General features: G+C 35.8%; 1 protein-coding gene across 3 annotated transcripts in view; it reads left to right on the top strand.

Annotated features, from left to right (window-relative positions):
- Positions 1-19,156, top strand: part of LOC109111118 (structural maintenance of chromosomes protein 6-like) — a 34,438-nt gene extending 15,282 nt beyond the window's left edge. For all 3 annotated transcript variants that reach the window (XM_042717882.1, XM_042717884.1, XM_042717883.1), the window contains exons 18-27: positions 3,507-3,642; positions 3,733-3,813; positions 3,888-4,058; positions 4,285-4,422; positions 4,504-4,649; positions 6,784-6,909; positions 8,107-8,212; positions 17,549-17,701; positions 18,424-18,521; positions 18,668-19,156. In XM_042717882.1, the coding sequence (XP_042573816.1) occupies positions 3,507-3,642; positions 3,733-3,813; positions 3,888-4,058; positions 4,285-4,422; positions 4,504-4,649; positions 6,784-6,909; positions 8,107-8,212; positions 17,549-17,701; positions 18,424-18,521; positions 18,668-18,764 (1,252 nt within the window). In that variant the 3' untranslated portion in view covers positions 18,765-19,156. The remainder of the gene's footprint in view (positions 1-3,506; positions 3,643-3,732; positions 3,814-3,887; positions 4,059-4,284; positions 4,423-4,503; positions 4,650-6,783; positions 6,910-8,106; positions 8,213-17,548; positions 17,702-18,423; positions 18,522-18,667) is intronic.
- The last annotated feature ends 5,519 nt before the right edge of the window (positions 19,157-24,675 follow it).

Here is a 24,675-nt window from a genome sequence, read left to right as displayed (position 1 = left end):
CTTTACAAAATGTATCCTCGTCGCTTCATAACGTTACGGTTGAATCACTGATGGCAGATGGACTATTCTGACGATGCTTTTCATACTTTCCTGGACCTTGACACTTGTAATTATTTGGCAGTCTATGGGACAGTCTCAAGCCTCCCTGTTTTCATCCAAAGTATCTTAAATTGTGTTCCGAAGACAAACTAAGCTTTTACAGGTTTGGAACGACAAGAAACCATTTAAGTAATGTTTACATAATCTTTTTGGGATGGAGTGTCCCTTTAAGCCCTCCTCATGTGAAGATCGAAGAGTGTAAAGACACTCTACCGTGGGACTCCACTATTCAGGGACACCGGCAAGGGACATAAGTATCTCTTTCGATTCATCCTCTTTTCTACACCTTGCTTCACTTCTGTTTCAGTTGTATGACCAACTCTTACTATGTGTTTCCATATCGCTTCAGTTACTACCACTCGCAAACCACGCATCACACACTATAGGCAGCGCGATCCTTACAACCTGTGCACTTTGCCTGTGTCCGCTAACACACTACTTTCTTTTTCTATTGGTCTTTGGAATTGTCAGTCTGCAGTAAACAAAGCATATTGCATTACATCTATTACTAGTCATTCAAGACTAAACCTCATGGCCCTGACAGAGACGTGGATCAAACATCTAACAACTGGGGCGCCTCAGGGCTCAGTTCTTGGACCACTTCTCTTCTCTGTCTACATGGCATCACTAGGTTCTGTCATTCAGAAACATGGCTTTTCATATCACTGTTATGGTGATGACACTCAACTCCGATGATAGCTGCTCGCATCTCAGCTTGTCTAACAGACATTTCTTGCTGGATGAAGGACCATCACCTTTAACTCAACCTTGCCAAGACAAAACTGCTTGTGGTTCCATCAAACCCATTGTTTCATCACAATTTCACCATCCAGTTAGGCACATCAACCATAACTCCTTCAAAAACAGCCAGAGACCTATGAGTTATGATTGATTAACAGCTGACTTTCTTGGACCACATTGCTAAAACTGTCCGGTCCTGCAGATTTACTTTATTCAACATCAAGAAGATCAGGTCCTTTCTTTTGGAACATGCTTCACAACTGCTTGTTCAAGCTCTTGTTCTGTCCAGACTGGACTATTGCAATGCTCTCTTGGCAGGTCTTCCAGCCACTTCTATCAAACCTTTACAATTAAACCAGAACGTGGCAGCAAGATTAATTTTTAACAAGCCAAAAAGAATGCACATCACACCTCTGTTTATCAATTTGCACTAGGGGTGCACGATATATATCGGCCGATGATTATGCGCATCTCATCAGTAAAGCTGGTTATCTAATCAGTGGTAAATTCCATCAGGTGTGTAATTTCACATAGAGCAGCTGTTTCGACACAGACCCGTTGTTAAGGGACAAGCTGCGCAAATCCAAGCTGATAATGAACTTGGATTTGTGCAGCTTGTCAGTTAACAACGGCTCATTGTAGTAACAGTTGCTCTATGTGAAATCATGATTAGATAACCGGCTTTACTGATGAAATGCGCATTAATCATCAGCCAATATATATCGTGCACCCCTAATTTGCACTGGCTACCAATAGCTGCTCGCATAAAATTCAAGGCATTAATGTTTGTCTACAAAACCATCACCGGGCCCCCCCCCCTTACCTAAATTCATTACTTGAGATTATGTGCCCTCTAGAAGCTTGCATTCAGCAAGTGAACGTTGCTTTATTGTGCCATCCCAAAGAGGCAAAAAATCACTTTCACTGACTTTTAAATTAAATGTTCCCTCCTGGTGGAATGACCTGCCCAACTCAATCTGAGCAGCTGAGTCCTTAGCCATCTTCAAGAATCGTATAAAAGCACATCTTTTCCATTTTTATTTGACCCTCTAACTCTAGCACTCTCTATTTAAATTCTATTCTTTAAAAAAACTTGCCCCTTTTAGACTTGCACTCTATTCATTTACTAATTACTTGTTTTCTTAAAAAAAAAAAAACTAGCTTCTCTAATCTTTTTGTATTCGGTTTTTTTTTTTTTTATTGTACAATCAAGAAAGGCAAAAAAAAGGCCTCTAACACTAGCTTGCTCTGTTCTTTTTCTATTCTATCTGTTTTCTTTTTTTTATTTTTCTTTTATTATACAATTTAAAAAAAAAAACTTGCTACATGCACTGCATTAAGCTAACTGAGATTTATTATAGCACTTGCATATCATTGCTCTTTTGTGAATTTTGCTTCTTTTGTCCTTATTTGTAAGTTGCTTTGGATAAAAGTGTCTACAAAATATAATGTAATGTTAATATGAATCGCGATTCTGTCCTCTAACATTTCTAATGGAATCACAAGTTTCTAAAGCAGTGGTTCTTAATCATGTTCCTCACGTCCCCTGTTCCACATACGCTCGCTCTTTCCCTCTCTCTCTCTCTCTCTTTCTCTCTCTCTCTCTCTCTCCCAGATTCAGCTCGTCTGCTCCATCAATGAACTGCGCTAATTATACACTTTGTGTATAGAGAGAGATATTTTTCACATAGCTACAAGAAGTGTTAAACATGGACATGCACGCGGTTGCCATGGTAGCGAGCAATACTTGCTGTCAAACACTTCCTACTGTTACAAAATAAACAATTTACAAAAATACTACAAATCAAGCATTTATTCTGCTGTATTAAAGCTTTAATCAGGATAAAAAACATATATTAGAAGCTAACCTAAGCAATAGCATTTACAAGTTACAGTGCATCTAAAAGTATGAGACAAAAACAAACAAACAAAAACACCATTCTTTAGTGTCCTGTAAGAGCCGTGCTTACACAGGTTCTGTGCGATCCTCTTCACCAATATTCTCATTCGGGCTCAAATAAGCAATATTGACGACACCCCATTGTTTACAATACAACCGGAGCACATGCCACTGAGCTGAGTGGCGTGATGTTTAGATGCGCAGTAGGCGGTTTAATGAATCAAAACACACTGAGCCAGCTCAATCTGAGACCAATCTGAGCTCATCGCGTATTTCTGAGGAAAGGGCTTCATAAAACCAGGAAATCATCAGAGTGTTCATAGGAGAAGAGACAGAGCGGTGTAGTGGTGTACCTGTAATAAATGTAAATTTTGTGAATCATAATGCATTTTTTTTTCTTTCAAACCATTAACTCATGTTAGACTGCACCTTAGAAAAAAGCAGTCAACCAACCACCCCTTTAACTTTTGAATGGTAACGGTTTAAAATTCAAAATGTATCTTCTTTGTCACACCAACACTAATTCAACATGTCAAACCAGCATTCAACATGATTATTTAATTGTGCATTGTCAGGCCTCCCATCTGCACTGAGACCTTGTCATTACCTTTTTTTGTACCCCCATATTTTTGTTATTTTAATTGGATGTTATTCATTAATTTTGATGTTGGCTTGGATCTAGAATTCATATTCACGTGGACCGTTTTCTATTAATCTGATCAACAACCAAGAAAGATCAAAACCTTTTTTTTCTTTGTTCTTGCAGACATTTGCAATCTGCTTTACATGCTCAGAGAACACATTTGGATCGCTTTCAGCAGGACATGCAGCAGGTCACTGAGGACGAGAAGCAGAACCAAATTCTTCTTCGCAGAGCCTATGAAGACAGCAAGAAAGCCCAGGTCATTAAATACCTGCTGTGCACAGACCACATCATAGCATTTTAACCAAATATGTTCTAATATGTATTTTTCGTTTATTTTGACTAACAGGAATGCTGTCGGAAGCTTCAAGCAGAGCTGACAGAATTGCAAAATGTTGAGGAGCCTCAGTCAGAAGACTTGAAACCTTTGGTAACAAACAGATTCACTCATTATAAAGAGAAATGTTTCAGTGGGTTTCTGTGTCTAATTTTGGCTGTGTTCAGGAAGAGGAACTGGAGGAGCTCAGCAGCCGAATAAGTGTTTGTCGAGAGGAATTTGAAGCTGCACGGAATCAGATGCTGACACACAAGAGGGAATATGAGGAGGCTGAGCAGCTCTCCCGGCAGCAGAGGGAAGCTTTCAACAGCATTGCAGAGGAAGCTGAGCCCATTAAGGTTAGTCAAGAAGTCAAGAGTGTGTGTAACATCATCAGTGAACAGATTTTAACCACCAGAGTCCTAATTCATCTTTGCTAATGTTTAAAAATGACAGGCTGTCAAGCTTTAAAATAAGGATCATGAGCTTCAAGTTCACTACTGAACAGTCCACAACAGCATACATTCTTAATTATCAATGTGTCCTATCTAGTAAACAGTTTTGTTTATACATGATTGCTTGTAGGAGCAATTGAGCAACAGTGATGAGGAGCTGGCGAGGAGTAAACATCATAAAAAACACTATGAAGAGAAGCGGCAGGCCCATGTGGACATGATTGAGACACTGAAGAAGAACTTGAATGAGAAGGACCAGCTGTTACAGGTGGCCAAACCCGGACATCTTACACTGATCCATTAGATATAAAGAGATTTCCGTTTGTTTGACTGAATCTATTTTTGACAGGCTTCCATAGCGAAAGCCGCAGAAATTTGCCCCGAGCGGTTAGATGTGAGGAGAACCGCTAAGAGCTTGGACAGTGAGATCAGCCGCCTTAGACATAAGCTTAACACCCAGCAGGACCAACAGGGACAAAGGGACACTATTGTCAGGTACATAGACACAGTCTCCAGCAGTCAAATAAATGTAACCTGGTGGTATGTCACCCCAAAGTTAAAAGAAAGAAACAAAATTAAATTTAATGTGTAGAAAAAAGAAGCCTATTTTCAGGACCATTAAAGGAATAGTTCACCCAAAAATTTATATTTACTGAAATTTACTCACCTTCAGTACGTCCAAGATGTAGACGAGTTTGTTCATTTGAAAATATTTTTAGAAATATAGCATTATATCACTTGCTCAGCAATTGATCTCCTCTGCAGTAATGGGTGCCGTCAGAATGAGAGTCCAAACAGCTGATAAAAGCATCAGCATATTCCAGGGTTTCCCACACATTGATTTATTTGTGGCGGGCCGCCACAATATCAAAACTGACCGCCACAAATAGATTTTCCAAAAGCCTTTGACTTCATTGAATAAACATGAGCACTGCACGTTATAAAATCAAAAACCGATGCAGGTGTTTTTATATCACTGTATTTCAGAAGGAAACCGACTGTATTTAGAAAATTTTCGATTTCATTTTCATTTCATTTTGCATGTAATGCTTGATAAGGCAGCGTTTGTGAGCTCAGCGCTGCTTTGCAGCTGTTACCTAAGAATCTTGTATCTCTCCCGCTCTTAAAGCGCCTCCTGCTGGCAGAAAATGAATTTGCATATTTGTGTATATATGGGGCGGGGGAGTGCCGCCACAAATAGAGTGTAAGGCTGTGGGAAACACTGTAATCCATAAGTAATCCACACCACTCCAGTCCAACAATTCATGATTTGTGAAGTGAAAAGCTGCTTTTAATAATAAAAAAAAAAAAAAAAAAACTATAATTAAGAGTATAAATAGACTATAATTAAGTTTTTTTTTTTTTTTTTTTTTACATCAAATGAGTGATCTATCATAATACTGCTTTCTCAAGAGAAGAAGTCACCTTATCTGAATCAAGAGAGAAATATGCATTTACAAGCGAAAACAGCCCAAAGCAATTCTAAACAAATATTTTCATATGAGATTGCAAAAGGAGATGGATTTTATTCCACTGGAGGAAGCGTTATTATGGATTATGGACTCTATTTTAGCCGAAAGCAATGGTACAAAGTTAAAACACTGTAATGAGATGGATTTATTTCTTACAAACATGCAGCTTTTTGCTTCACAAGATGTTAATTGATGGACTGGAGTGGGGTGGATTATTATGATGTTTTTATCAGCTGACTTTCATTCTGACGGCACCCATTCACAGCATAGGATCCATTGGTGAGCAAGTGATATAATACTAAATTTCTCCAACTCTGTTCTAAAGTAGAAACAAACTCATCTACATATTGCATATCTTACAATTTTTCAGCATATTTAAACATATTTTCTCTCTGATTCTCCCCTCAATTCTTAAAATAAACTGTTTGTTATATTATTATTTATACTAATTTATACCATGGTATATGAATATGATGATTAGAGATGCACTGAAATGAAAATTATGGGCCGAAACCGAAAATTCAGCATTCACTTGGCCGAAAACCGAAACCGAAAATGCTTTGTAATGATTACTTATTATTTTATTAAATAATATAAAGTAATTTTGTAAGACTTTTTAATTTAACTCAGTAATTTTAATGATACTAAATTTAAAAAACACAAGCCAATAAAATAACCACACTTTTACTGAAATTAACACAATAAAACTGGACAGAATTTATATTAATATTGGTAACACTTTACATTAAGGTTCATTAGTTAACGTTAGTTAACTACTTTAGTTAACATGAACTAAGAATGAACAACAGTTCTTCAGCATGTATTAATCGTAATGTTAATTTCAGCATTTACTCTTGCATTATTAAAATCAACAGTTGTGCTTGTTAACAGTTAATGCACTCTGAATTAACATGAACTAACAGAGAACAACTATATTATCATTAATTAACATTAAGAAAGATTAATAAATACTGTAATGTATTGTTCATTCATGTTAGTAAATATATTAACTAACATTAACTAATGGAAGTTATTTATCCCAGGGCAGTTATTTTCCCCTTGCCTCTATGAAGCACATCTACATTGTTTATCATGCAGGTGGGGTTTATATGTTATGATGTTATAATGGTGAAGTTGTTGGTCATTGAATCTTCTAGGCAGTTTCACGAGGCGAAGGAAAACTTCAACAACATAGCCCGACAGGTCAAGGGTCTGGAGGCATTCATCCGCCAGTTATCTGAGATCATGAACACCAGACACTACGTCTACTCTGAACTGAGAATGTAAGTTTCATTAAAGGTTCTCTTCTGATTCTCGCAGACTGATTTAAAATGTTTTCAAATCGATTGTTTTTTATGTGTCTGAACCTCAGACCACCAATTCAGTGGTCACAAATGAAACCACCTTTGTTTGTCTGCTTTTGATATTTTAAAGAGCAGGTCATAATGGTATTTTAAAGTGTCCTAATATTGAGTTGGACTCCCCTACAACAGGTTTTAATGCATCTAAGGTCAGAAAACTTTGTAATTTTCTCAAAATATACATTTAATATTAGAGTCATTTGCCAATGATTTCGAAATGATTCGTTCCAAGCAAGTTTGGAGCAAACCCCTCCCTTCCTCAAGCCTACTCTGCTCTGACTGGTCAGCTGGCCAAACCTGTTGTGATTGGCTCAGAGATGAGTCCTTGAGCCTTGAGCATAATATGACTACTGTAATGTTTGAAGAACGACAGACAAAAGACGCTCTGTTTTAACTGTTAATCAGAACGCAGAACAGTATCACAGGCACAGCAGCCTCACACTCGCTCATCTCTCCCGCATTAACCCTATAACTGCCAGTGCAGCACAATGAACAGCAATTTCACAATGATTATAAAGTCTGTGTGCTACACTACATTCTATAATTATTAAACGAAGTATTTAGAACAACATCAGTCTACAAGAATCGACACAAAATGTTTTTTTATATATATATATATATATATATAGAATATATATATATATATATATATATATATATATATATATATATATATATATATATATATATTACAAGTTTTTTAAATGGTATGTTTAAAAAAAGCAACAATTTGCATACATTTCCAGAACAAGAATCTGAACATTATATAAAGCCAGGTTCAGAATTCTTTTTTAAGGTTTTTACATCAGGGATTTTGGATATCATTTTATCACTCCATAAATCAGAAAATAGTGTACTGTGCATCAGCCAGAAAAAAAATAAAAATAATCAGATGCACATAGATAAAGTGCAGTAAGATAGTCTGAAACATGTTTCAAAAAGCTCAAAATTGACCAGTGCATTAAAAAAATAAAACACACACAAAAAAACAGTGGTTTTGCCTGTAGTGTCTTGCCTTAAAACAGCGAGTTACAGTGGGACATATCAAAGGGCTTGACCATGTTAGTGGATATTTAGGGTACTGATGATGATGTAGGTTGTGTTTCTGTGTGTTTCCAGGTATCTTTCTGTACGCTGTAAGTGCTACTTTGACTCCATGCTGTCTCAGAGAGGATACATAGGGAAGATGACCTTTGACCATAAGAATGAGACTCTCTCCATATCGGTAAGACTTTTCCTAATGATAACATCATTGATGTAGTTGTTTTCTTGATGAACAGACACTGGATGCATGCATAGAGGCATGCTGTCTTGTATAATTTAATTTTGTTGAATAGTAGGGCTGTGACGGTGTCAGATTTTTACCACTGCGGTGGTAATGTGCCAACTACTGCTGGTTGTGCGGTGTTGATATTAAGGCTGGGCGATATTAAAAAAATCTTGATATTGTCAAAATTTTTACGATATTCAATATATATATCTATATTAGGGCTGTCAAATGATTAATCACGATTAATCACATCCAAAATAAAAGTTTTGTTTACATAATATATGTGTGTATACTGTGTATATTTATTATGTATATATAAATACACACACATGCATGTATATATTTAAGAAGAATATGTTATGTTTATATATTAAATATATTTATATATAATATAAAATATAAGAATATAAATATATAAATGTATATACATGTAAATATTTTCTAAATATATAATTTATGTGTGTGTATTTATATATACATAATAAATATACCCTGTACACATACATATATTATGTAAACAAAACTTTTATTTTGGATGTGATTAATCGTTTGACAGCCCTAATCTATATGTTTGCATTTGCATTTAAAAAATAAAAAAGATTTTCTTTTGCCCCATTTAAAAAAAAAACAACAAAAACTATTTAGATTGAACAGTTAACTTAAACAGTTAAAGTGATCACTTACTGCTTTTTATTAAATGAACACATGTAGGCCTATATGTAACTGAAGTAGTGCAAAACATGTATAGAAAGTGCATTCTGTCAACTTTTTTAGTGCATGCAATTCACAATTTAAACTATGCAACAGGGGGAAGAAATTAAACTGGAATAAGTATTTTACTGTAATTTTTTTTTTTACAAGTTTTTTTTTTAGCTAAGAACACAAGTCTTTCAACTGTCTGCGTTTTTAAGAGAAGCTCTGTGGCATGAAACTATGTTCCCACTGACACTAAAAACCCTCTTAGATGAGGGGCTAGTTGTAATTCGAAATGGCCATAGCCTGTGTTTCTCTATTCAAACATCAGCAGTCGAGTGAGTGCCTTTATTCAGCGATCACAATCGCAAACAATACAGTCGAGATCTCATGACAGAACACAGACTGGCTGAACGACGCTTTCATTAGATCGCTAAACTCCAGCTTGTTAGTGTTTTCAGATCATCGTTGGCGGTGCTTCCGCAGTGAGGAGTGAGCACGTGCGCATGGTTGCCAGATTGCTTAAAATAAGCAAACACCGGGCAGAAAATGTATCCTTGTAACAGCGAAGCTCTGATTCGGGGATTTAAACTCCTGCTATCTGGCAACCGCTCTCATGAAAGCTCTTGTAGTAGAGGCGTTGTAACTGAAACAGGTCAATTTAGCTCAAAGGGAATCATTTAAGATTTTAAAGGGAATTTGAACAGAAGCACTGTTTCACGGCTGATCACTGAAACGGCCAGCGATTCACTGAACGAGCCGTATAACATCAAATCTGCACTGGATATTAATATCCAAAGTATAGTGAAAACACTATTAATTAGCACAGTAACAAGATCGGCAGTTTAAGACATTAACAAAACACAAGATACTTCTCTTTTCAATATGAATAAGGCTTTATTAGATAAATCTAAGACATATAAACTAATCTAACACATAAGCACACACACTCACACATACGCACAAGTTGCAGGAAGATAGAAAGTTAGGAAAGAATGGGTTAAAGAATGAAAATGTGAAATCCCAAGTTTACAGCAATATGTGAAATTGCATAGACATGAACAACCATCAGTCACTTAATTAACCCTCGCATTGAGTTCCTCAATGAGGTTGAAATCATATTAGATTCACCAGTACAGATCAGAGTCTGGAGGTACGTTACTTGTGATGCCTGTGTAACGGGGTTCCCTTTGTTGTCGCTGAAAAGGGGGTTTCCCGAAGTTGCTGATTGGCTGGAAGTTCAGTAGTCGTTGAAGTGACGTCTTGGGAAGCCCGCGGTTGGGCGTTGGCTGAAGATGCAGAGTTGTGGGCTAGTTGAAGTTTCAGACGGGCACTCGAGGTCAGACTCGGAGACACGGCATTACAAAACTTAACTCAGAACACGAAACTCTCAAGCCAAAGCTAAAAGCAGGCTAAAAAGAAAAATTTGAGGGTGTCCTGAGTATTTAAACCAATTAGATATTGTCTTTGCTCGGGGTGTTGCGATGTTTGTCCTACCCATTCATAAATCATGTTATCTTATCAATCACGTGGTCCGAATTTTCCCGCTCTTGCAGGGTATAATTTTGGACATGATTCCTATGATAAGAATATGATACATTTGACAAATAACTGATGGTCAGAAACGTTTCAAGCAAGAAGATTCGAACACACACACATACTAAACATGAATATGAATACTTAAGCTATTCAATAGTTCTTTAAAAGACATACACAATAAGTGATTAGAAACATGATAGTCAAATGTGTGGGTTTCATAAATGATAGGGAGTTAAGCAATGAACTGATATTCCTTTATAAGTATTTTTGTGTTCATCTGCACAAGACAGTTTCTCTGCTTTTCTCTGACATAAGGATGTTTTGTGGAAACCAGAGGTTAAAAGGTGCCCTTAGGAATTTCAGTCTGGTTCTGCTAGGTGGGGGAATTTAATCCAATGATCTTGTTTACTCTCATGAGTTTACATGTGATGGTCAGGCTGTGCATCTCTTTGACCAGCAATCTTGATCCCTCTCCCCAAATTTGACAATCTTTTCTCTGAATTGAAATTGTCAATAATTGTTCTAATGGTGGTAATGTTGAAAGCTGTTCTGTGAAAGAGCTGGTTGGTTATCTTGCTTCAGACTGTGGTGCTAGGAGTTGATTTACAACATCCTTTTGCCTTTCTGAGGAATTCGGCTCCTCATGTTTCAACCATGGTCCTGGTCGAATCTTTAACCCTCTGGAGTCGATTAACGCGTATACGCGTTTTGGGGTATTTTTTCCTGATAACCCCGAAAATAACTTAAATTACACTTTCAGTTTTGATCGTACAGATAAGAGCAATACATCAATCGAATCTGTAAAGGGTCTACTTTTTGTTTGTATACAGACATAATAACAACAAAACTTTGTGCACTTATAAAATAAAGGTAACAAACAAGGAGTGCTGTCTGCAGCCTTTGTCTGCACTGATCTTCAGATACAAACACGTCATTAAAATGAACTGTAACTCAGTGAATACTCAACACAGAGACATGAGAGAGATATCTATAGAAAGCCTGACATGTCTACTTTTAAACTAAACGAGTGCTGCCGAAAACAAATATTCTGTGATAAAGTAATCCATATGAAAACAACGCGTTGTCCGTTTTCCACGTCTCCCTTCATTATCTTCTAATGCGACCACGCCCCCGCGCCGAACGCGCCTTTCAGATTCAAATGTTTCACTGAAGCGCGCGGCTTTTGAATACGCCCACACAACAGAAGACAACAGCGAGACTGTTCTTCAAGTTTTTTTATTTTACTGTTTGCTTCGCGATGAGAGGAATAAGACATTATTCACCCCAAAAAACATGTGATGTGGTTGAGGATTTGAGATTTGGATTTCCTCAGAAAAAAAAGAATGAAGCACTTTATTCAGCAGAGATCATTAACATGAGTAAGTCTCTTTTTATTTATTTATATACTTGTACTTTCACATAACGTGGTAAACATTTTACTAGTAAGACTTTTTCCCAAGACTTTTTCCAAACTATAATTCCTGACTAAATGTACAATCAAGTGAAATATCATGAAGTTTCAATAACAATATACACTACTATACCATTCAAAAGCTTGATGTAAATAATATAAATGTACCAATAAATGTAACTGTAACATATGTAATAAACAATGCTGTTCTTTCAATTTACCCTAAAAAACCAGAAAAAATATTCTCAGCTCTTTTCTACATTACTAATAATAATAATGATAATAATAACAATAAATGTTTTTTTTGTAAAAAATAAGATTGTTAAAAGGATATCTGAAGGATTGTGTGACTGGAGTAATGATGCAAAAAATTCAGTTTGAAAGTCAGCTTTGATTGTCCCTAATAAACTGTTTAACTGCACTCACAAGTGAATATAAAATTATGTTGTGGGATAATTAAATATATTCTAAATAAACTACAAACATAAAATTATATACATTTATTTTGTCCTCACATTCTTTCTTGTAACTCATCGCTCTCAGTGACACAGCTGACTGAATGGCTCATTAAGCAGCTCATTATGCAGGCCTTTGTCTTCTCAGGTGTGAATTCATGATAGTTGACGCCTACTCGCATATGACTTTTACCAACAAAAAGTGTCTTAGAAAAATTAAAATCAATATATTGTTTTCTGTAAGTGAGTAAACAAGATGATTTTCACATCATTTAGAAAAAAAAATTCTAGGCTACAAGCTCCAGTTCTCAAAATTCCCGGGAACCGATGTTCTGTATGTGTTTTATTGCCTTATTCAAGTGATTTAACATTTTTAGTTTTTCAATAACCACGCATAACATTTTTTTTCTCAAAAACACAATCATGTACATACATGCTGCTCACATATTATTATAGCCCAGTTTGTGCTGATTACAGTGAGATTAGACTTTAGCCATTTAGATATTTATAAGAAGCTGAAAAAAGCACAAATGTCAGGGCATGACAAAACTTATCCAGGCCCCAAAAATACCCTTAGACTCCAGAGGGTTAATTTGTCTGGTTCGGGTCTGATATGCTACAGCGTGTAGAGCAGTCCGCAATTATATGTTCCTTTTTTGAACATTCGGCGCGTTCTTTTGGGAAAGTATGCTTGAATTTGAAATATTTGATATTCACGATATTTTCAAATTTTACATTGTCGTTAAAATTGTTCCGATATTATCGCTGCGCCTGCTAAATGACTAAATGTAATATTCAATATATCTCCCAGCCCTAGTTGATATACATATATAATTAATATTAAATATATATATATATATATATGAAGAGTTCAGATGCAAAACCCTCTAAAAGCCATCTGAAATTTTCTTCTGAAATTAGCACTTTTATCAAGCTCCTGTGTTTATGTTAAGTTATTTCACTTTAATGGCAATGAGAAGAAACTATTCAATGACATTAAAGTGAATTTACTGAACATAAACACAGCAGCCGAATAAAAATGCTAATTTTTAAGGGAAATTTTCAAATGGCTTTTAGAGGGTTTTGCATCTGAACTCTTCATATATATATATACAGTATATATATATATATATATATATACACAGGGCCTTCTCAAAAAAATTAGCATATTGTGAAAAAGTCATTATTTTCCATAATGTAATGATAAAAATTAAACTTTCATATATTTTAGATTCATTGCACACCAACTGAAATATTTCAGGTCTTTTATTGTTTTAATACTGATGATTTTGGCATACACCTCATGAAAACCCCAAAATCCCCATCTCAAAAAATTAGCATATTTCATCCGACCAATAAAAGAAAAGTGTTTTTAATACAAAAAAAAGTCAACCTTAAATAATTATGTTCAGTTATGCACTCAATACTTGGTCGGGAATCCTTTTGCAGAAATGACTGCTTCAATGCGGCGTGGCATGGAGGCAATCAGCCTTTGGCACTGCTGAGGTGTTATGGAGGCCCAGGATGCTTCTATAGCGGCCTTAAGCTCATCCAGAGTGTTGGGTCTTGCGTCTCTCAACTTTCTCTTCACAATATCCCACAGATTCTCTATGGGGTTCAGGTCAGGAGAGTTGGCCGGCCAACTGAGCACAGTAATACCATGGTCAGTAAACCATTTACCAGTGGTTTTGGCACTGTGAGCAGGTGCCAGGTCGTGCTGAAAAAACAAAATCTTCATCTCCATAAAGCTTTTCAGCAGATGAAAGCATGAAGTGCTCCAAAATCTCCTGATAGCTAGCTGCATTGACCCTGCCCTTGATAAAAACACAGTGGACCAACACCAGCAGCTGACATGGCACCCCAGACCATCACTGACTGTGGGTACTTGACACTGGACTTCAGGCATTTTGGCATTTCCTTCTCCCCACTCTTCCTCCAGACTCTGGCACCTTGATTTCCGAATGACATGCAAAATTTGCTTTCATCCGAAAAAAGTACTTTGGACCACTGAGCAACAGTCCAGTGCTGCTTCTCTGTAGCCCAGGTCAGGCGCTTCTGCCGCTGTTTCTGGTTCAAAAGCACACGCCTGTGTACCCATGATTGCGGTTTTGAGTAATGAACCAGGCTGGGAGTTTTTAAAAGCCTCAGGAATCTTTTGCAGGTGTTTAGAGTTAATTAGTTGATTCAGATGATTAGGTTAATAGCTCATTTAGAGAACTTTTTCATGATATGCTAATTTTTTGAGATGTATGCCAAAATCATCAGTATTAAAACAATAAAAGACCTGAAATATTTCAGTTGGTGTGCAATGAATCTAAAATATATGAAAGTTTAATTTTTATCATTACATTATGGAAAATAATGAACTTTTTCACAATATGCTAATTTTTTGAGAAGGACCGCTGAGCAATGTGTGTGTGTGTGTGTGTGTGTGTGTGTGTATATATATATATATATATATATATATATATATATATATATATATATCTATATATATATATATATATATATATATATATAAAATGTATGTATAAAAAAATGTATAAGTAATTAGCAGAATATCCTGCTATTTTAACACTTAGTGTAAATAACATATCACTAAAAAAATACTGCTATTATCACTTGTATGTATAAAAAAATGTGTGTGTGTGTATATGTATTTTGAAACACCAATAATAATAAATGAGGCTCAATCATCTATTTACAAACCTACGTGTTTATTTTAGCACTTCCGGCAGTGAATATGCAGCCCGGCAAAACACTAAAATAAATATCAAAGAAATAATACAGTTGAACAAGCAAGTAGCCTAAATAGGAAAGTGAAATACACACTGTCTACAGGACGCAAGCGGCGCGGTTCAACACGACAAAATACTATAGAATAGAGGTCGACCGATATGGGTTTTTCTCTGGCCGATGACGATATTTAGAAATCAGAGCAGCCAATGGCCGATATATGATGCCAATTTTTTTTTTTTTTTTTTTTGACTGATATGTTTGGCCAATTTTCTTTTTCTTTTTTCCCTTTCATCTCATAAAAGAGAGTTTGAGTGAATGTTTACTGCAGGGTACAAAATAGTCGTAGTAGTAGTAGTGGCCTAATTCATAGTAATAAAACAAAACCTAAACCAGTAACGGTTGTAATCAAATTAGCACTGTGCTCACAAACGCTACTTTATCAGGCATTAACGTTACAGAAAAGAAGTGAAAATGACATCACAGCTTCTCTGAAGACGGTCGGTTCTTTTCAAAGACACATTCCTATAAAAATACCCACGCTGCATTTTAATTTTGAAACATGCAGTGCTTAGTTTATTCAAGGAAGTATAAGCCTTTTGAAAAATCTATATATGGCAGTCAGTTTTGACATAGTGATGAGCCGCCACAAATAAATGAATGTATGGGAAACACTGGACACTGCTATAAATCATTTGGCCATAATCTAAGTGATAAAAATAAAAGTTTATTTATAATACACAGCCTGCAGCTCACGAGCGATGACATCATGGACTGGAGGCTGTGGGACCCACAGACACATTTAATGAGGGAAGTTAATGTGCACATTATAGTCAGCCCAGAAGTTCGTCTGAATTGCACGTGTTTCTGCTTTCACATGCAAATGACTTGTTGCATCAATTCTAGTAGGGTAAAACATAATTACACATTCGAAATGTTCTGTTTTGCCCTGCCATCATTAGCTAAAACTGTGTGTGTACATGCCAAAGGCACGGGAAGTGGGGGTGCTGAGGGTGCTGCAGCTCCCTGTTTGTTTTTCTGTGGGCAGCTGATAACTGTTGGGAATACACTAATACACTAAGTGCTAATAGGTCGCCTTGTTGGCAGAGACACCAGCTTCACCCACCAACGTGTGATTGGGCTAGTCAACATTACAAAAGACGGTCATCAGTCGTCAGATTCAGTGGTGCAGACGATAAAATGTGTGTCATATTCCTTTTGAAGTGATCAACCCAGGTTCGAATCTGAATCTGTTCGAATCCCTATGGTAAACTTTTTTTTTCTCCCTTTTCAAATTTCAGATCACATCAGAAAAGCATTTATTTTTATTTTTATTTTTTTTTTAAAAAGTTGAAAATAAAGTATTGTGTAGGGTTAGCGTAGGCTTTTGTCCCAATAAGGTGGCATCCATTTAATAATTTGAATTAAATCAATATATTTATTTGAAATAAATAAGTTATTATTGCATACTGTTTTATAATGTATTACATTGCTGAGGTGCAGATAAATGCCACTATTTGCAATAAGTAATTAGCAGAATATCCTGCTATTTTAACACTTAGTGTAAATAACATATCACTAAAAAAATACTGCTATTATCACTTAGTGTAAATAGGCTCTATCGCGCGAAAACCCACCCCCTCTCTGTCCAGTACATACAGCACCCAACCTAAAACATCTTTCCCGCGCCCCTGGTACAAGCCGTGGTTGTAGAGTGTGAGCTGCTCCGTCTCACGCTGCCAGAGGGAGAGGGATTCTCTGGTACAGCATTCCACAACAATGCTTAGCTGGCCGCAGATGCGCCTGCCTATAAATTGGCCTAGTTTGCAGCACAATCGGCCGATGCCGATCAATTTAAATATGCCAAAAATCAATCAAATCAATCAAAAGATCAATCGGTCGGCCTCTGCTATAGAACTCATTATAATCAGTGAGGTTACAATGGATGTGGCACGACACGACATGACAAATCCCTGATAGTAAACTACCTCATTCTATTTTTGCGGTACTGACACAGTGTTCAAATGTCCTGTGTAGACACTAGACAGACTAAACCTGTTGCGACGCATGTAGACACGGTTCAATGTCCGATGTAGACACGGTTCACTGTTCTGCCCCCAAGCATTAACTCCTCGTCTGCACACGCTCTCTTTGAAATAAGAATCGTTGCCACATTTATTGTTAACATCTTTCATTTATCGCTGTCTCGTTTGTATACAAAACTTCGTATTATGCTTGTTATAGAGTGTGTGACGTCACATGCATTACCGCTGGTGGCAGCAGACAACCGCAGTGCAGTGACGCAGTTGTCACGGCAACCGTCACAGCCCTATTGAATAGCCTATGCTCTCAAAAAAAACTCCTTGGGGGGTCAGGATTTTACTCTACATGCAGTAACCATGACTTTTTAAAAGTACAGTAGTTTCTCATGATGACGGTCATCTGTGTCTTCCTCAGGTTCAGCCAGGAGAGGGTGGTAAGGCCTCTCTGAGTGACATGCGTTCACTGTCTGGAGGAGAGCGTTCATTTTCTACCGTGTGCTTCGTTTTGTCACTGTGGGCCATAGCCGAAGCTCCATTCCGTGCCCTAGATGAATTCGACGTTTATATGGTAAGGAATATATTCAAAGAATTCTGTAAAAAAAAACAAATGCATGGTTTTCTCTAAAATATATGATCTGATATCTTTGATGATGGTAAGAAATGTTTCTCGAGCAGCAAATCAGCATATCAGAATAATTTTCAGAAGGATCATGTGACACTGATGACTGAAGTAATGATGCTGAATATTTAACTTTGAATCACAGAAATAAATAAAATGTTGAAATATAGTCATAAAAAACATTTACTGTAAATTGTAATATTTTACAGTATTGCTGTTTTACTGTAATTATGATCAAATTAATTTTTTCCTTGGTGAGAATAAGAGACTTTTAAAGTTTAAATCTTACCAATCCCATTCTTTTGAACAGTAACAGTATTTTTGAACAGTCTCTCAGGCATTTTATTATTATTTACTAATTAAATGTAAATGGGGTGCTGTAACTGGTAACCATTTTTTCCACAGTTTAGCTTTTTGTAGTTCATTTAAATGGTCAAACAATGTTGACAAATGAATTTTTACATGTGACCATAAAGTATGCATACATAAATATGCAATTACGAAAAAAATGTTTGTAGTTTTTTTTGACACTTCTGTCACTCCTTGATGGAATCGTGAAGTAGCTAATAACATGGTTTGCCAATAGAGTAAGATATTTGTCATGGCGAGGAGAATCAGGTGACTGGACTGGAGAAGAGCATGCAGTCACTATTGTGTGTTTGTTCTCTCAGGATATGGTCAACCGGAGGATCTCTATGGACATGATGCTAAAGATCGCTGCCAGTCAGCGCTACAGACAGTTTATTTTCCTCACACCACAGAGCATGAGGTAAAGAGCTTCTCTAGTGTTCATGCAGAAATGTATAGATGCAGTTTAATTAGAATTCATGAATGCCTTATTTTTATAATTTATTAAACTGTTTTAAATTGATAGTCCTAGTAAAAATGTAATGTTCTGTTCTTTCTGTATCCCAGTTCTCTTCCAGACAATCGCCTGATCCGCATCCTCCGTCTGAGTGACCCTGACCGCAGCCAGTCTGCTATACCTTTTGGTCAGAGGAACCCAGAATAATGCTACTATCCTTTGAATGTCATCTTGTGTGTATTAGGCAAATTAGTCAAAATACTTACAGCTTACAGCTGCACTTTACAGTTCTATGCACACAAGTTTACAGGCTTTTTTTCTAATATCATTTAAATGTACATTTAGAAATAATTTTATTTAAAACCAAAATTTGCAGGTTCTATTTGGTACCGCACTTTAAATGTTTCTAAAATAATACTTTTTAGTTTTTATAAAAATGTTTGTTATTGCAATTTTATTTGCATTTATACCTGTTGAATGTAAAGACCAGTTATAGCGTGTTGCTGTTATTTGTTTTTATTTCATTTTCAGTCTTCCAATGCTTTATCTTTATCACTGAACTAATTAAGAAATTAAAATGTTTCTGGTATAACAAGAAATAATCTGTCACTATTTTGTTTGATCATTCATCAAAAATGTATTGTTTTGTATTACTTTTTTTGTTGTTGTTTTGTATTTACAGCAAGTTATGAATCTTTAACATGGCTTCCACGGGGCATTAAAAGTAATTAAATTAAGTCCTTAAATAGCATTAAAAATCATTAAAGTAATTTCTACAGGCATTAAAATATTTTAGATGGTTTGGAAGAAAAATATTACCACTTTATTTTGTATATAGCGCCTTCATAATTAACTTTTTCATTTGCTGTTGCAAAAAATGTACATTGGTGTGATACACATGCAAAACTAGTTTGGTATTCGTCTCCAGTCGGTGCGAAATTGCCATAACGCTGTATGTTTATACAGCGGCGGACTGGGACAACATATAAGAGAAAAACTGAGAGCAGAGAATGTAAATTACATAAAGTCAGAAAAAAATCGTGTAGTGCAATTAAGCAATTTCAGCGAGAGCGACTGAATGATTTTATTACATTCGTGGTAAATGACAATAGGTAATAATGGATAATGTATTGACAGAGTTTTTATATTTAAAACGTGATGTAGCCTAGTTAAGCAACATGAGGCTACCAAGAGAGTGCTGATTCCCGAGTATCAGCACAATTGCAGATTTGACATTGATTTTGTTAACTCTATAAACAAGTAATAATCATTCACTAATATCCGAGCAGCACACAGTGTTGTTCAGTTACTGAAGGATTCAGCGTTTTTGAATTGATCATTTGATTCAATGATTCAGTGATCCGTTCATAAAGACAGGCATAATATGTATTCTGTTACAGTTACTTAATCCAAGTACCACAATATAAAAGTAATGTAATCTGATTACTTTTGGATTATTTCTAGTTACATATGTAAATAAGTCAAAAAAGCAATATCTAAGTACTTTTATTTAACTATGACTTTAAAATTAAAAATAGAGCCCTTTTTTTTTGGTGCCAATAGCAATATTAGGGAGTAAAAAAGTGCGATATCGATATATAGGCCATATTCTTTGAGTATATTATAGCACAGTACCAGTCAAAAGTTTGGACACTTTCCCATTCGTGTGTCCAAACATTTGACTGGTACTATTTATAGAATACATTATATACATAACCAGAATATATATATATATATATATATATATATATATATATATATATATATATTATATATATATAGATATTAAGTTCACATACATAAACACATTTTTTGCAATGATCACCCAAATGTGGTGATCAAACACTTATAATGACATGACAGAGTAATGGAGGCAGGGCATTTAACAATTTAACAATTTTTATTATCCAAAATGGGTCTGACATCAGTGCACTGAACAGTAAAGTTGAAATTTATTCAGCTTTAATTCAATTCAATTCCATTCAACTTTGTTCCCATGAAGTTTATTTCAGTTTGGGACATTCATTAACGGATCACTAGATCGGTCAGCGCCTGACCGCAAATTTAACTGCCGTAACTCCCGAACCCCGGGGGCTATCGACATGGGGGTGGTCACATTTGAAAGAGAGCCTCTAGACCTAGAGTTAAAGGAATTCCCCGAATTTGGTGCGGATTCGCCGTGCCGTTATGGAGATATGGCCTTTCAAAGTTTCAGTGGTTTTCCATAGATTTAAGCTTTAAAGCGTTTCATCCAGGTCGCCAGTAGCAAACAACAGAGCGCGCTTTGCTGAACAAACTAATTACACCATTTCAAGCATTTTATCTGCATTATATGTTCTGTAAAAAAATAAATAATATCGCCGACATATTCGGTGACAGGCTCATATCGGCCGATAATATCGGCAAAACGATATATCGGTCGGGCTCTAATTAAAACTATTTGAAACTAATAAAAATTGTCTTGTTTCACCATCTAGATATTACAGGCTGTATATTTATATAAAAGGCTATGCAGACATCTAGTGGCTATACAGTTTAGTATTACAGTTTTATTTTATTTTTTTCTTTAACATGTACAAGTAAAAATAAAGTGTATACACAACATTAAAATATTTACACCATATACATAGTCTATTTTAAAATAAGCCTACATGAATGCAGGTGAAATGCCATCTTTCTTTATTTCATTGACTGAACCAGGGTGTGGGGACTCATGTTAATTTCTACATTTTAAGGCTCATTTTCCGTTAGAAAACTATGCACACCATGGAATTTTAAATCACTAACACACTAGTTTTTAGCTAACATGATGATTTCCATGCTACTCAGACGCGTACCTGAAAATGTTCAAGTTGGTTGAGTAGCCTTTGTTAAAGCAAGAGTCTTCATGTATAGCTTACACTTTATCCTCTTTGAAAACAAATGAACTAAATAAAATTTCCAGACTTTATTACGCCCCTAGGGCTGGGCATCGGGCCAATTTTTTACGTCATAGTTCAGACACGGGCTGGGCCTCGGGCCTGTTTTAGGCTTCTCCTTATTTTTTTTATTTTAGACATCCATCAATTAGATGTCTAAAATATAAAATAAATTATTAATAAATAATTAATTAATAATAAATAATGATTTGTTTGATGTCATTAAGTAGTAATTTAAAGCTTTCTATAGATATATTTATCATGTCTGTGAGGCATCTATTCGCAGAGTTTCGGATCATTTTTGTGAAGCACTCCTGTTCAAGACGAGACGGCAGAAAGCGCATCATATTAGTTTTCTTTATTTTATTCTATATTCGAAATCATTTATTACTCTTACCTTTATGAGGAAAAATTATGGCGTATCCACTGAAAAAACTGCAAGTGATCACACTGGCGCCTCCATGTCCTGCAAAGCATTCTTTAGCTTCCACTCTCCACACAAACTATTGGATACAGCGCACATTTATCTAGGTTTAAAGTTTACACATTGTTATATGCTTGAACTGTTTTTTATCTATAGATTTATTTTAGGCAATTTGTTTTATTTGAGAAGGCTAAATTGATCAAACATACTGTAGGCTATGGTCAGCTCACTGTCTGCCGCTTGGTCGTTACTTTAAAAAACAAAAACTTGTAACAAACAAAAAATGCTCCAAATGTTTTTCTAAATTAACTTAAAAAAACGAAAGGAAATATAATCACTTTGCCGTTACTTACAAAACTAAAGTATTTTAATAGCTGAAACAGTAGTATAAGGGAGAAGGGGATAAAAAGACAGGCCGGTAATTCTGATAAGCTGTTGGACACGGGCCGGGCTTGGGACTACTGTATATTTGAGGTCGCCATCTGTGTGAAAATCTGCAATTGCAGCTGTCTGCGGAATTATCTTCCCTGCATGGGTTGTGCAGCGGCTTGGCTCCAGAGCGGATGAATCTAAGGTTTTGAGGAGTATGTGTGTGTGTGGCAGTCAGTCACCGCACCGGTGTGGATATTCACTGTACTACGCAATTACAGATTCTAGCCTACGTCTTGGAATATATGACCCAAATAAGAATTTTCACCGGATAATGGCATCTGAACAAGTATGTAACAAGTCTGCCATAAATCATGGTGATTAAGTGTGACAATCAGTTAGCTCATATCACATCACAACATGCAATTATTATTATTTATATACTTTATTCTCAAATTGTTAAAGGGGTCATGTGATGCGATTTCAAGCTTTCCTTACTCTTTAGAGTGTTACAAGCTGATTGTGCATAGATACGTTCCTTTAAGTTGCAAAGACTAAAGTTTCAAATCCAAAGAGATATTCTTTATCACAGTTAAGACTCTGCCATGCCCTCCTAAAACGGCTCATTCAAACAAGCCCCCACATGTCTACGTCACAATGTGGAAATATTTGTAATAGCGCCCAAATGTTCACGCAAAGAAAAGAAGGCTGGGTTTTAGTAACCGCAGTTAGTGTTGAAGCAGCCATGTCAGGGAGATGCTGTGTGTTTCTAGGCGAAAGCAAAAGCACTTTATTTGGCCTTCCGAAAGTAGATGCATTTAGGAAGCTTTAAGAAAACTTACAACAAAGCTGCAACTCATTTTATGGACGACCGTTTTGTGAACCTTGGAGAGGAGGTAATTCTGACTTTGCTACAACAATCTGGTAATTCAGACAAGTGCTTGCGGTGTTCGGCCAATCACAATGCACTCGGTCAGTTGGCCAATCAGAGCAGACTGCGTTTTCTGAAAGGAGGGGCTTAGAGAGGTGGGGCATAGAGGACCTACAAAAATGTACAGTATTTGAAAAATAATGTATTTTTTGAATATTAAGTCGTCAACATATTGTTACACCAAATAATGATCTTTAAAAAAAAAAAGCATCATATGACCTCTTTAATATTAACAACATAAGCATTACATGACTATGTGATTATAGTGTGTATTAGCATGTAGATTTCAATTTCTGTACAGTCTAATCTCTAATTGTTATACCATACGAATTTCATATTAAGAAATAATTTTAACCCAAAAAGCAAATTATGCTCCCTTCGAACTTGTCTTTAAAATGCTAATATTTTGTTATCCCAGGCTATCTGTAATCAGAAGCATATTTAAAACTGAAATATAATTTAATTTCATTCACATGTTTCATAAACACACAATCCTTTCTGGATTACAATCCGCCATCAAAACGATACAGTTAATTATTCTAGCTGCTGTGAGAAAAGGCTATAAACGATCCACCACCTGCAGGATCCTCACATGCGATAGCCAAGTAGTCGGGACAACTTCTTTATGTTTACAGATGTGACGTAATGACGCAGCGCCATGCTCGAATTTCCCGCGAAAACATACCCGTACCTCTCATACTAGAAAACATTATTATAAGCTAACCGTTATGAATCGGGCTAAAGTAAAGCGATAGTTTTGAACACTGGCTGGTTATGTACTTGCTCAAAAATTGATTTCGGATCATTTTTAACCAAAAGAATGTTACAGACTATAGCTTTAATTTTAAATTAAACAAATGTAATCCTGATAGTATTCTCAATTTTTCCAAAATGTTACTAATCTGAATACTTTGTTTTTTGATGTAACTGTAACGGATTACAGTTACTAGATTTTTGTATCCTGATTACTTAACACCGTTACATGTATTCCTTTACTCCCCAGCCCTGTTTGTAGGCTATATTAAAAATGATTTAAAACACTAAGCTCATAACATTAATCATGCAGTTGTAATTTTGCAATGTAAATTCATAAATGGAATTTAGTCATTTTAATATGAATGATAACTCAAACGTTTGATAAGATTAGGGAAATACATTTTCGTTCTTTAGTTGGAAAGCAATTTAAGGAGCCAGATATCACAAATTTGCAGAATAATGTACTTTTATTCTTCCAACAAACAACAATGTAGTTCTTCAGAAACAGTTGTGGTTCCAACAAAGTGGTTGCCAAGCAACACACAGAAGTAAACAAAGGTATGTGTTTGTAGTGTAATTTACAACAGCTTCGAACCAATCAGAATCAAGGACTGGAACTAACCGTTTTATAATTATATTTTTCCACTCTTCCTTTGCTGAATTGAAAAATGTGTTTATTCGCATGATTCACACACTTTTTTTGAATTTCGATTACTCTTG

Source organism: Cyprinus carpio, chromosome B2, assembly GCF_018340385.1.
Source record: "Cyprinus carpio isolate SPL01 chromosome B2, ASM1834038v1, whole genome shotgun sequence".
NCBI lineage: Eukaryota > Metazoa > Chordata > Actinopteri > Cypriniformes > Cyprinidae > Cyprinus > Cyprinus carpio.
This window is presented reverse-complemented; position numbering and strand designations above follow the sequence as displayed.